A 14,751-nucleotide genomic window follows, 5' to 3' on the forward strand; every position below is an offset into this window, starting at 1 on the left:
AAAGGATAATTTTGGCTCTAATAGCATCTTTCACTTCACCTTTAAACCATGCTGGTTCTCGTTTTTTCTTCTCTCCACCTTTGTTAATATTTGGAATACATCTGGTTTGGACTTCCATGATGGTATTTGTAAATAACATCCAGTGGTGGCCCCCAGGTTGCTCATTCCTAGCTTAGGTAGTCTATAATACCCTTACACCCTCCGGCCTGTAAGCTTCCCAGCAATTTCTAAATCTCTTTTGCCCTTCCCCTCAATGTGTAGCTGGGCAGGTTTCACTCCAGCCCAGGCAGTTTGCCTTTTCTGCTCCCGCTCCACCTTCTCTGAGGGAGAGGGCGCACTGTGGCTCCCTAGACGGTTGCCGAGCAACCAGCTCCTCTGGTCCTGAATTCTGAGGGGACCCGCGCGGCGCTTTGCGTTTATGCAAAGGTTTGCTTATGTCTGCTCCGTCAGTTTATTTGATTTTTTTCTCATCATCAGTCAGCCTGGGCGCTTTTTTTTTTTTTTTTTTAAATTGACGGACGTTGTTATATATGCTTTTCTATTACATTTGTTATTTTCTTTGAGATTCGAGATTCCCTTTTGCATTTTTTTTTCATGTGCAGCTGCGCTGTTAGGCATTATGCACCTGCTTTCTGATTTTTGTTTCAGCTTCTGGTTGACTAGTCTTCCCCGAGGTAGTGCGCAGTGACAGGCAGATGCTACCAGACAGCAGGTCTGAGCAGGTAGAGGGAGGCGCGCAACTGTCTGCTGCTAGGGCTGCGGCATGAGGGGGCGGAGCTTCGCGCTTCCTGTTCAGACTCCCCCGCCCGCCAGGCCAGTGGCACAGGAAGCGCGCGCCGAGCCTGGGAATTAACCCTTGCACAGGGCAAGGACGGCGGATATTCTTGCGCAGGGCTGTTACTGCCGATCTTGCATTCATTGTCACTGGCACCTTTCTTCATCTGCCTTTGGTTGGGGGGTGGGGTGGGGGTTTCAAGCCATGCTGCCCGGGGTGGGTGTGTTCGGCACCAGCCTGACAGCCAGGGTGATCATCCCTTTGCTGAAGAATGAGGGCTTCTCGGTGAAAGCTCTCTGGGGACGGACCCAGGAGGAGGCGGAGGAGCTGGCTCAAGAGATGAACGTGCCCTTCTATACCAGCCGGATAGACGAGGTCCTCCTGCACCAGGACGTGGACCTGGTGTGCATCAACCTGCCTCCGCCTCTCACCAGGCAGATCGCCGTCAAGACACTTGGTGAGTTTCTTGACTTCACCAGCTCATGTAACCCGTCAACCATCATAAGCTCCTTTTATTCTGTACACCTTTGTAGTTATACTGCACGGGGTGGCTATATTTCCACGTACCGTATTAACCAGGAATTGCGTCTGCAAAAGTTCTTGCAATGTGGGTAGTGCAAGCATGGCACATTACAAGTAGTAGTGAATATACTGTATAGCCTAGCTTGCAGTGCTGCTTCACTGCTACCACAGCAGTTTGTTTTGTTGGCTGGCCTGTGACTACAAGATCAATTAAAAAAGAAAAACATCATCAACAATAAAAAGAAACCCGTCATTTTTTAAGGGCAAAAGGTTGTTAGTTAAAACCTAGTTTGTACATGACAGCTTTCCTATGCTATCCTTGGGGGTAATTTTGTATTTTATGTAAACTGCTGTGATCCGTTTGTTGGAAAAGGCTCCAATCAAAAGTAAATAAACCATAAAACATTTTTCAGCTGAACAGCCTGTTTTACATGTATAATTTAAAAAAAAAATATAATTCTGTGACTGTACATGTGTAAAAAATACACAGAAATATCATATGCACTTTTATGTGAAATCTGCAGAAGTGTTCTTGGTGCTTAGTTATCATGTACCTTCATATTATATAAATTATATGAGAACCTGCACAGAATTAAAGTAAACATTTACATCTTCGGAGCAGGGGTAAATATGTATAATACTTGTGAATTTGAGTGCTTCAGGTGCTGCTTCTGGACACATAGAGTTCCTTATACTAAACTGTGGCAAAAAGTGGCTTTAGCACTCCCCTTATCTAAATCTTTCCCGTGCGCTAAAGGCTCATTTTTCGGAAAATGGCTGGTTTTTCCATTTGCTGAATTTATGGCCATGTGCTAATTTCACCATTAACATGTGATCTTTAAAAATTTGCACATGAGCCCCTATCACCTCCTATTTTGTGGGTGGTAAAGGCCCCCATGCTAACCCCACACTAATCAATTAGCGCACAATAATGCCCCATGTGCTGATTTTCACTGTCATACCTAATCCTCCAGACCCTTCCCCTTTCAGAAAAATAAAACGTAATTTTTTTTGTACATGTTGTGCACATTCAAAGTGCACATTTTCCCATGGAACACCAGTACATATCCAGTGGTAAGCCTTTTTAACTTAAGATAAGCATACACTAGTACTTATCACAGCTTAGTAAAAGAGCCCAGAGATGCCTATGATGTCTATAAAATAGGTGCCCTTTCTCCACTTGAACACATGGATACTATTATTAAGTTGCTGTCTTAGTGTATGATTTATTAATGCTAGGAAAAGGGGAAGTTCAGAATGTAATGCAATATTTAAATCTGTCCTGTGTGGGTCATTTCCCATGTTTGCTCTGCTATCCATATCATAAAGAAAATGCTTTTAAAATGAGATTGTTTCAAATTACTTCAACTTTTTCTTATCCATGTTTCTTATTCACGTACTAGTTACAAATGAAGAAAAACTCTGGAAGAAGAGGGCCTAGGATGAAGTTAAGAGGTGATAGGCTCAGGAGTACAAGTCCCAATCCCTTTCCCCCTAATTTAAGAAAATACTTTTTATAGAAAGGGTAATAGAAGCGTGGAGACTGAGACATATTGATTTTTGGCAGTAGTACAAGTGGGCTGTACAGTCCCATCTACAATCAGTCTGTTCTCAGTCTCCAGCAGATGGAGGTGGTAAGCCTATGTTAGTTAGGGCCTGTTGGATCTGATTAGCGATCTTTCTCTTGTTCCTTCTTGCTGTCCGGACAGAGCTTGGGGGACCCTCTCTGGGGTCCTGATGACCTCGGGGGTGCCACACTCAAAAGGATTAAGTCCCTCCCCAAATTTTGTTTCTTTAGAGGAGCCTCAACTGTACGCCTGGCCACATTTCAGGCACAGACTACAGTTTAGAGTGCCAGTGGGTCTGCTCTCTTGATCTTTACAGCTTTGGGCAGTGAAATTACCAAAAATAAAAAAAGAACATAAAAGGGCCTGAGGTGGCCATGTTTATCTAGCGATTTTGTGCGTAAGTCTCCTGCACGTACATTGTAAGCACTTTTAAAAAGTAGAAGAGTGCATTTTATTTGCGCGCTGAGCAGTGGATGCGGCTGGCGTGTGCGAAAAGTGTTCTGGCCACTTTGCGTATGCACCATTTGTCAGCGGGAAGCAGTGGAGAAGCTTGGGCTTTCAGGGAGATAAGGCTGTTTTGACCACCAAGGGTGCTGGGGATTCTCTTTCCGCTATAACAGCTGCTGCATGCGGTTCTGTTTTAGTGGTGGGGTCTAGTCAGATCTCGTTGCCGCTTCTTATCTTGGGCATCAGTTTTTTGGCTGACCTTCCTTGGGTTTTGGCGGGAAGCTCTGCAATTTTGATCATGACCTCAAGTGACCTTCCTCCTGTTTTAGAAAGACAGAAACAGGTCCTAGCTGTTTCTTCTGTACCTGCAGTGAGTTCTGTGGTGCAGCTGGGGCTTTTTTTGCCTTGATTTTGTTTTAGCCATGTACAAGGCTTATTTACAGGTAGCTGGAGGTCTTGCTTCTGTGCCAGGGATCTCAGGGTCTTCTCTACCTTCCACAGCCGCCCCCATTCAGTCTCCTGTGACGGCTGCCTCCGTCTAGTCTCCCCAGCCTTCGTCCAGGCAGCCATGGATGTCTTGGGACGAGGACTTCTTGATGGCTGATCCGATTTTGCTGGATGAGTACTTGGACCTTGGGTAGACCTCTAAGATCCACTAGGGGGGGACAGATGATTTGGATGGAGGATTTTTTGAGACGCTGGCTGGCGAGGATGTGTTGGTTGTGCGCAATTTTCACCAGGAAGAGCTACAGGAACTTATTCTCCAGGTGTCTTCAGTTTTGTGTTTTGAGGAGGAAGCTAAGGACCCCCTCAAGTTGTGGATCCTATGCTTCGGGGGATCCATTTAACATCCCGATCTTTTCCTATGCATCAGGCTATTCGGGATGTGGTGCATGCTCAGTGGAAGACGCGGTCCATGGCCAGACTTTATCCCATTCATGATGGAGCTAGGGATAACTTTAAGTCTCCTGTGGTTGATGTGGTGGTCTTGGCTGTCGCATTTCAACATACTGTGCCAGTTGAGGTTGGTTCGGCCCTGAGAGACCCTCAGGACCCTGATGGAGGCTCTCCTTAAGCAGAGTTTTGATGTGGCTGGCTTGGCTGTCCAGGAGACGATTTGTGGCAGTCTGGTGGCCTGGGCTTGTTTCCGGTGATCTAAGCAGCAACGGCAGGGGGCGGGCAGGAAGACAGGATCCCCGGAGACAGCGGCTTCTACGGACGCGCAGCTACTTTCATGTAGGTAAGGGGAGAGGGGCACAAACTCAACTTAGTAGGAAGGGAGGGGGCATGAACATGGGACACAGAAGGGAAGGAGGAAGGGGGCACTAACTTGGGACATAGAAGGGAGGGAATAGAAAGGGAGAATTATTGGGCATGAGTGTGTGAGTGAGAGGGAAAGATAGTGGCACATGGGGAAAGGAAGAAAGATGACAGTTGGTTATAGAGAGAAAGGAGGGAGAAATGCCTAGGGGAGAAAAGGATGAGAGGGAAAAATGTTGGATATGGTGGTAGAGAGGGAACAGAGGTACAAATTGAAGGGGATTGCAAGGGGGAGGAATGTTGGACATAGTGATAAAGGGAGAGATGTAGCATTATGCTGGAGAGGGGTGATAGAAGGAGAAATGGGCATGGGGCTGGTGGGCAATGGTGAAAAATGCTGCACATGATCTGGGGGATAGAGAGAGAGAAATATTGGATGTGACAATAGAGGGGGGTAGAAGAGATGCCTGTATCTCTCAAGACAGTTGGACAGTGAGAGAGAGGGGTGGAGGAGAGAGGAAGAAAAGTTGGACTCATGGAGGGACAGAGAAAGATGTTGGTTGGGGTAGGGAATTAGGTCCGCAGGAGAGGAAGTGTGCAGGAGGCAGAAAGTGTTGGACTCATGGAGAGAGAGAGAATGAGAGATGGATGGAGAGGGCGGAAAGGAGGGAAGGAGAAATGTCACACTCAGGGGAAGGGGGAGAAGGCAGAGAGTAAAAAGTTGAACTCATGGAGGGAGAGAGAGCTGTTGGTTGGGGGAGGGAGTGAGGATTGGAGGAGAGGAAGCATGCAGGAGGCAGAGAAAGAGATGTTGGATTGGTGGAAAAGAAGGAGAAATGTTGGATGTGGCAGTAGAAGGAGTGGGAGAGATTCACCCTGGATATCTCTTTCCCCACTCTCTTTGCAGCAAGGGAGGGAATGAGAGAGAGAGGGGAGACACGTTGCCAATGGAGGGGGTAGAGGAGAGAGAAAGAAAAGTTGGACTCGTGAAGGGACAGAGAGTGATGTTGGTTGGGGAATGGAATGAGGTCTGGAGGAGAGGAAGCATGCAGGAGGCAGAGAAAGAGATGTTGGATTGGTGGAAAAGAAGGAGAAATGTTGGATGTGGCAGTAGAAGGAGTGGGAGAGATTCACCCTGGATATCTCTTTCCCCACTCTCTTTGCAGCAAGGGAGGGAATGAGAGAGAGAGGGGAGACACGTTGCCAATGGAGGGGGTAGAGGAGAGAGAAAGAAAAGTTGGACTCGTGAAGGGACAGAGAGTGATGTTGGTTGGGGAATGGAATGAGGTCTGGAGGAGAGGAAGCATGCAGGAGGCAGAAATAAATAAATATTGGAAACACAGTCAGAAGGATGTGCAACCAGAGACTGATGAAATCACCAGACAACAAAGGTAGGAAAAATGATTTTATTTTCAATTTAGTGATCAAAATGTGTCTGTTTTGAGAATTTATATCTGCTGTCTATATTTTGCACTATATTTGTCTATTTTTCTGTAGTTGTTACTGAGTTGACATTGCATATTTTAAAGTCATCTGCCTTGACCTCTTTGAAAACCCCCCAAATATAAATGATAATTAGCATTTTCTTTGCATACAGTGTGCTTTATGTTTTTTAAATTTTGTGGTTACCATTATGTATTAATAAGATTATATTGTGTGTATATGAAAAATGGATGGAAGAAATTGTTTTACAATTAGTACTATTATTATGGGGGTGGGGTCAGGGGCAGAGCCTGGGTGGGGTGGTGCCTGGGCTTGTCTGGGGCGGAGCTTGTGTAGGAGTACTCGGTTGGTATTTATTAGACTTAGGGGGTACTTGGCTTGAAGAAGTTGAAAAACACTGACTTATACTACTGCCAAAAGTCAATATGCTTCAGTCTCCACCTGCTGGCAGAGGAGCGTAAACCAATCTGTTCTGTGATGGTCTGGAGGGACTAAAAGAAAGAAAATTAGCAGGTAAGAACCTAATTTCTCCTTCCAAATCAATGTCAGGGAATTTAGGGTGGGTGATAGATTGTGCAATGTAATCTGGAGTTTAGCCATAACATGGATTCAAATATTTGTATTGAAATCAATGATGGGATGCTAAGTCTTTGCTGTCTCTTAGGAGTTATTTACTAATCATTACTATGCACTATCATGCATTAAACATTAGTAAATGACCTCTTAAAGATTTATAGATGTCAATTCCTGAAAAATTTCCTAATGCTCAGTAAGGCACATATTGAATGTCAACGGATATAGTGCATCACTGTCCCTACCACATTTTAATGTAGGCTTCAGCCCTCAAAGAATGTAGCATTTGCAAGTGGTTTAGAAGAAGTAAACTTTATTTGTTTAGGTGCTGCAGTGGGGGATAAGAGTCCCCATAACCTGTGAGTTCCAATACCTATGGTGGTTCTATGCACAAATTAAGAGCGGGGGATTTTATTGGACTTATTAGTTGAATAACTAAGTGGCAGAAACATCTGCCATGAAGTTTAGCTAGGTAGAGCAAATCAGTGTTGCTTCTGCACAAACCAATTCTGTCTTTACGATGGGACATTACACTCCCCTCAAAGGAATGTTCATTAACACAGAGCCAGACTCACTGAGCTGTTCCCCAGTGGGAGAAAAGGCTTAGTAGATCAGGCCCATAATGCATTTTACATACTGTTTGTTTTCTCTGTGCTAGTTTTAAAGATTTAGAATGATGTGTTATGACCTGCCACTGTGGCCTGTTTTAATTGTACAGCATATATACAGTATACAGTGATGAGACCAAACATAGAAAGCTTTAATTTGAGGAGATGCTGATTTGAGAGTATTCATTTAGTATGTGGTATTAGTATTCTGTTTGCGATCGTGTACCGACACGATTTTCCTCTGACCCAATTCACTAACCTCGTGGCCGATCATCCTATCCAATCCGCACATGCAGATGAGGGGAAACGGCTTGCAAAGCAGGAAGGCAGCGATTCACTAAAAAGAAAAAGGAACACCGATTGGGTTGACCGATCCAAAAACAGGCGACTGCTGAAGACCAGTCGCTCACATCCCTGCTGACTCTCCAGCTCTCTGCCCCCTGACTCTTTCCCGGCTCGCACTAAAGGGAAGGACTCTCCTGCTCTCTGCCGCCCTTCCCTGAAATGTCCTCTCCCTTCAGGCCCAGATGTGCCCCTTACTACCCAGGAGCGACCTGCTGTAAAGCCCGGAGTCCCCCCCCCCAACCCTTTTCCCACAACAGTAGCTCTGTCAGTCAGCACACCGCCACAATAATACCCGCAGCATCCCCGGACTCTCTTGCTCTCTGCCGCTCTTCCATACAGTGCAGCCTCGCTTTAAACCCATGGGTTAAAACCATGGGCCGTTCTCATCCCCTTCCTGTTTATGGCCTTTTCTTTTGTGGTCCATTGGTTAACTTTTTGTAGGCATTTGAGGCAGGATTTTTTTTTTTCTTTCCTCCACCTCCCAAGGCTTGAGGAAAGACGGAGGCTGAATTTCGCAGCTGCTGATTTCCAATGTGTGTTCGCCTTGGACAAAAATCACGCACGCACAGAGCCAGCCGCAAAGTTCCACTGCTGATTTTGCAAGGACTTGTTTTTCTCCTTGATTTTGTTTGCCCAGGGGAGACACAGCGCTAATGAATTTCATTTCATGCTCTCAGATGGTTGGCGGCTTAAGCGTGCATCTCCAGCACTAACCTCCCCTCCCCAGCTTTGCCAGCCCTGATGCCTGACAGCCAGAGGAATGGAAACTTTTGGGAATGGACACTTTCCAATTAGGGCCTGAACAGCTGTTCCTATTTCTTTGGTACCATCTACGCATGCACAGACCATCTACAGGCAAAGAAGATTGTTTGCACATGTGTCAGGATCGCTATCCAGGGTCGCTCTGGGGTCGGTGTGGGGCATGCTCCGATTGCCCCCCTTTGCATGAGGACGCGTTGTGGATCAGTCGCCCGGCCATGGAGTGGAACGGATCACCCACGGAGCGGTAAGATTAGTGAATCTAGCCCCAAGAATTCAGGAATAGCTCAGAATGACACTAGAGTAGTGGTGTCCTTTCTTGACTTTTGCAGGGTTCCTGTTGCACTGGGAAAAATTCTCTAGAACTTCTCTTAGCTGCACATCTTGCCCTCTGGCCCTTGCATTTGCCTTGAGAAACCACAGGAACCTGTTCAACCATTTGCATAAGAGAAGTCTGGTTGCAGGCATGGTTACTGAGCCGGCCAAATTTTCTAAATGTTTAAAATAAGCCAGACTGAGAGGGAGAAATAAAAGAAAACAAAAGAGCAAAAACTTTAATGATAATTATGTACCATTTGATGGATGCTAAGGAGAATGAAGTCACAAATATATGTAGTCATCTCTCTGCACGCTTTGAAGTATAGCGTAGGTGAACAAGTACTCACAGAAGACTTTGTGCTGATAAGAGATGAATTGTGTCCATATAGATGGGTGATCTTTTATATGATGTCTGAATGGAGTGAGCAGTACAGAGCCTGACTGTTGAGAACTCTTCCTGCATCTATTCCAGTATATTATAAATAATGTATTTTCTTACAAGGTCAGTTAAGGATGGATAAGCAGTGATAGGCTATAATCCCTGTCTCCCTCCCCTATCTAGTCTGTTACTGACAATCAGCACTGGGACTCAGCCTTCCTGTCTTTAAAATAGCAGTGCTACCTGAATTGCTCAAAACACAACAACTTGCATATTATTTGGTTGCATTCCTTCTCTTGTGACCTATAGGTTTGCATTTTATGAGTCTTAACCTATCTCATGTCTTAATAGTTGCTGTTTACCATGTCTATGTCTTCTGGGTTTAAAAGGCTATTCTTTGGCTCTTTCTGTCATTCTCAAATTTTACCTGCTGGCTTCTCCTTGTGGGTCAGTTTAGTTTGCAGTAGTGAAAGTATCAAAGCAGAAAGAGTTGCCAGAAACTTTAAAATTGACATCCTCAAGGGTGAACTAAAAAACCCCCAAATAGAATTCAAAGGCTGGAATAATTTTTTAAAACACTTTCAAATATTTGTTTTCCTGGTATTATTTGAAATGGAATGTAGTAGGTGTGCCTTGTGAAAACTGTGTGGTCTGCGCCTTTGGCAGTCACTGTAGTGCAAGTATTCGTAGCACAAGCATTTTCACGTTGCTGGGCTGAGACAGAATTCTTTGCAGGTGATGGTTTTTTCAGTGAGCCACCCGGAAAGGTTTCTTGAGAGAAAAACTCCATCAGGTGGGGCTAATCTGGAAATCTCACAGTATCTTTGGAAACATCTTAATCTGGCCTGTTTTTAGATAACTCTATGGTGCTTTATGTCAGTTTCCACAGAACTAAACACCACTAGATTCTGTGGTTGGCTTTGAAACTTATGAGTAATGTGTTATTGTCTTGAGTGAGGAAGTTGAGGTGAAGGGTTCTGCTGCTAGTCAAACTGTGCTATTGGTTCTGGAGGTAGACATATTAAAAAGCAATTATATATGCAAAGAGTATTTCCTGTGATTCATTGTTGCCTCTCTTTCTTGCTTACTAAATTATTATTACCAGTGATATGAAATATGTTATACTTTATTCCATATTGAACACATATTATATTACCCTAACCTGAAACAATAGATTTCTTTTAAGCTAATATATTTTATTGTTATTAAATTTTATTGAATTAATATTAACATCCTCGAAAAAAGGCCCTCTTTTACTAAGCCACAGTAAAGGTTTCTATTATAGCCTAGGGTGCTAAATGCTCTGACACTGCTCCAACGCTCATAGATGATGCTACCATAGGCAGTAGTGAGTGGGCATCACTGTTACCTCTGTTAAGGTATGACTCGGGGAAGGGGACTTAATTTTAAGACAGGGGAAGGGGAGTTGGGGTGGGCGTGGGAAGGAGGCACTAGACTACCATGGATTTTTTTTTTTTTGTAAAAATTTTATTATTTTAAAAATTACAACAGTGTAGTACATTTGATTGAATGCAGAAAAATATTACCGAGATTACAACATTTTATACAATTAGTATATAGAACCATAACTTTACCCACCCACTCATCTATCAGTTATTAATAATATAAGGCAACTGTATTTATTATATTGATATGAAGAATTAATATCAATTTCTCAATTACCTCTCCCTCCCCCACCCCGGATGTGTAAAGAAAAACTTAAAGAAGAATACATAAACCATTAATGTGAAGCAGCAAATAAAGCCAATGGACTCCATACTTTGTTAAATGAAACACTTGACCCCAAACATTCTGCATTCATTCTCTCATATTTGTATGTATTACATACATTTGTCCACCAAAATGTGTAGTTTAATCTATCATGGCTTTTCCAATTTTTTTGTGATCAATTAAACAGCTATTCCAGTCAAAACCAGGAAAAGACGGCTTTTATATTTATCAATGGGAGGTTTAACGTGTAACATAGTACCACAAATTATGGCTTCATATGTTAAGGGAATATCAGATTCTAAAACAATATTTATTTGTGCCCAAATTGACTTCCAGAAATTAAATATCAGTGGACAAAAAAATAACAGATGATCTAAAGTCCCTATATCAGCATGACAGTGCCAGCATCTATTAGATTTGAAACTACAAATTTTTGCAAACGAACTGGGGTCCAAAAAAATCCTATGTAATAAAAATAACCACGTTTGCCTCATAGATGCTGACGCTGTACATTTCAACCTCCAAGTCCAAATTCGTGGCCAATGAGATACAGAAATATAATGTTTAATCTCAATGCTCCAAATATCTCTGAGACTATTTTTAGATTTTTTATTCAAAAATTCAGAAATTAATTTATACCACTGAGCAACCTGATGTCCTACTAAATCTGTCTGGTAGCAATGGATCTACAGGCTATAATAATTTTTAAAATTTTTCCATTCAGGGAACCCACTCCGAATGGCCTGCTTCAACTGCAACCACCTATACTGTTGAGATTTTAAAATGCCAAATGATTGTTGCAGCTGTGAAAATTCCAGCAGATTTTCATTGGATATAACATCATCCAATGTCCGAATACCTGCCTGCATCCAATTATTCCAGGCGATCCCAGCACCGCCCACTTGAATCTTGGAATTTAATCATAAGGACTGTAAAGTAGATTTCAATATAGGAACATCTGTTAGTTTATCAATAAATTTAATTGTTTTCCATGTATCCAATAAAATTATGTTTTCCCTAGCATAGCTAGGTAATCTGATACTTAATACATGAGAAAGTCACATTGGGGACATAATTTTCCATTCCTGGTGTAGCCAGTCTGGCAGATGCTCAATGAGCTCAGGGAGGATCCAATACATTCCCTGGTGCATAATATAGGCCTGAGGGCATCTATAAAAATTGGGAAAATTTACCCCACCCTCCGCAATTGGCTTTTCTAAAGTTACCATAGTAATTCTAGCATTTTTACCCAGCCAAATAAATTTAGTAAGAATTTTATTCAATTTTTTATAAAAAAAGACCCCTGAAAGTAAACCGGTATCATACCCATTTGGTAACAAATTACAGGCAGAATCATCATTTTTACAGTCTGAACTGTCCCCCACCAAGACAAATGCAGTGGGTTCCAATGCTCACACATCTCTGAGACCTTTAGCAATATGGATTTTTCATTTACCTGCATCGTTTCTTCCAACGTTTTCTGGATCCAAATACCTAAATATTTAATACCTCCTTCCTTCCACAAGAAAGAATTTATCAAATAATCCCTTGGAAAAGTGAACGTTTAAAGGAAGGACCTCTGATTTACTCCAATTTATCTTATATCCTGAAAATTTCCCAAATCTTTCAATCAGCTCAAGTAAATGTGGAATGGTTGTTTCCGGATTCCTCAAATGAAGCACAATATCATCTGCATAAGCAGAGACTTTATATTCCCGACCTGCATAAGGAATACCCTGAATCTCCTCTGCCTGTTGAATCGCCAATAACTAGGGTTCCAAAACAATATCAAACAGCAGAGGAGATAACAGACATCCTTGCCTAACTCCCTTCCCCAAACAAAAACGCTCTGAAAAAGTATTATTAATATACAATCTGGCAGAGGGTGAGCTATACAAGGTTTGAACCATTTGAATAAATCCAGAACCAATACCAAACCAAACCAATTAAGGGGACTTAATTTTAAGACAGGGGAAGGGGAGTTGGGTTGGGTGTGGGACGGAGGCATGGATTTTTATTTTTAATTTCAGGGGCAGAGGATTGGGTCTGGGAGAGGAAGGGGGGGGATCACTAGATGATCAAAACTGTTGAGTGCTCGTGTCAGGTGACTGATGCAGAAAGCTTCTGTTGGGGGTTAGTTTGGGTCGGGGGACTTCTAGACAAGGGTTTCCCAACACATGGTACGCGAACCGCTGTCAGGGAGTACGCAGTGGCCTTCATTTCTTCCTTCTCTGTCCTGGATACTGTGCTTGTGTCATAGCATTAGTGATTCTGCATCTCCCCACTTTTCTTCCTTAGAAGCGGTAGCAATTCTAATAGGTTTCCGGGTCAGTCGAAGGCAGCCTTTCTCTTCCACATCCCACCCCTCTCCGATGCAACTTCCTATTCAGCCTGGATGGAACATGGCAGAAAGAAGACTTCAGAGTTGGGTACAGGCAGCAGGGGGGATGAATGAGAGAAGGATGGCGATTGTATAGGGTAGAAATATGGTAATGGAGACTAGATTAAATATGAAAGGGAATAGAACGCTGGAGAAGGAGTGAGATGGGAATGGGAAAATGGGTGAGAAAAGGAGATGGAAATATGATAGGTAACTGAAAAGTAAAAGAAGGGTTAGAAAGAAGGTGAAGTTTGGACAGAGGCAGAAAAAAAGGAAACAGCCAAACAGGAAAGATAAATATGTCAGAGACAGGTGTAGAGAGGGAATGGAACTCAGAGAGGGAGAGGTGCTGCTGGACTATGGGGAGGTAGTGGAGAGGAAGAGAGAAACTGAGTTGATGGGAGAGGGGGAAAGACACTGGATTTAGGGAGAGATGTGGATTGTAGGGGGAGAGCAAGGAAGAAAGAGGGAGAGATACTAGCCACAGGATGGAGATTGGGGGTAGAAAAGAAACAGGCGAGGGAACGAAGCACAGAGAAGAGATGTTGGGCATGGAAGGAGCACAGGGACAAAGACATAGAAAGTAGATGCTGGTCAGAAAGGGGATGTGGAAACAGAGGGGAAATACTGATTACAGTGGGGAGGGATAGAGATCCAGAGAGCAGATGCTGAATATGGAGGAAACAAAGGAAGTAGGACACAGAAGATAGATACTGGATAGGACAGAAGGATGCAGAGGAAAGATGGATGATGGACATGGAGAGAAAAGATATGTCAAATGGAAAGGAAATCCTGGAAAGGCAGGAGAAACAGAAAAGCAGAAGAGACATGAACCAAATCAAATGGATCTTATTTAGTATTAAGGTGAGCCAATAGATTTGACTCCTCTTCTGACCTATTGTTCTCCTTTTATAGCAATAATGTAAACCGAATCGAGCCCAGTACTTGGGGATCATTTGGTATATAAACTTAAGGATTGGATTGAATTGGAAAATGTTCAGACTACGATCAAAATATATAGTGAATGTTTAAATAACAAAAATTATTACAGTAAAAGACACATTGCCATTAATCCTCCTCAAAATACTCCCCCTCACTCAAGGCAGGGCCCATAGGCACACAAGTACACTAGGCCCCCTGCCACGCCCCACCCCACCATGCGCCCAGGTGGAAACAGGAAGCTGAATCAGAGGGAAGCTTTGGGCAAGCAGCACCGCTTGCACAATTACAGTTTCCGTTGCCTTTCTTACTTTGCTTTCTTGTCTTACTTTCTGTCGATATGGGGGGGGGTGCGTTGCCGATCGGGGTGGGGCCTGCGTTGCCAATTGATGTTGGAGTGGCCCATTGCCATTTGGAAAAAACAATGTTGATGCCCTCCTTCATCGGGCCCCCCTGACCATTTCAGGCCCTAGGCACGTGCCTACTTGGCCTATTGGTTAATCCTGCCCTGCCCTCACTTCAAACTCACTTATCCCATTGTTGTTGCCTCTTTCATCATGAATGTCTTTAGTTGCGCTGTCATGGCTGCCTCAATGTCCTGAATCGATTCAAAATGTTTACATTTCATGATCATTTTGACTTTGGTGCCAATCAGTGCCTTAGACCCCTCTCCGGATGCAACCAGGGCTCTGATTGACCCAGAT

At 43.5% G+C, this 14,751-nt stretch overlaps 1 protein-coding gene across 1 annotated transcript in view; it reads left to right on the top strand.

Moving 5' to 3' along the window:
- The first annotated feature begins 916 nt into the window (after positions 1-916).
- The window catches only part of GFOD1 (glucose-fructose oxidoreductase domain containing 1), a 159,498-nt gene continuing 145,663 nt past the window's right edge, over positions 917-14,751 (top strand). The window contains exon 1 of the mRNA XM_033934633.1: positions 917-1,232. Within this exon, the coding sequence (XP_033790524.1) occupies positions 980-1,232 (253 nt within the window). The 5' untranslated portion in view covers positions 917-979. The remainder of the gene's footprint in view (positions 1,233-14,751) is intronic.

Source organism: Geotrypetes seraphini, chromosome 2 (assembly GCF_902459505.1).
Source record: "Geotrypetes seraphini chromosome 2, aGeoSer1.1, whole genome shotgun sequence".
NCBI lineage: Eukaryota > Metazoa > Chordata > Amphibia > Gymnophiona > Dermophiidae > Geotrypetes > Geotrypetes seraphini.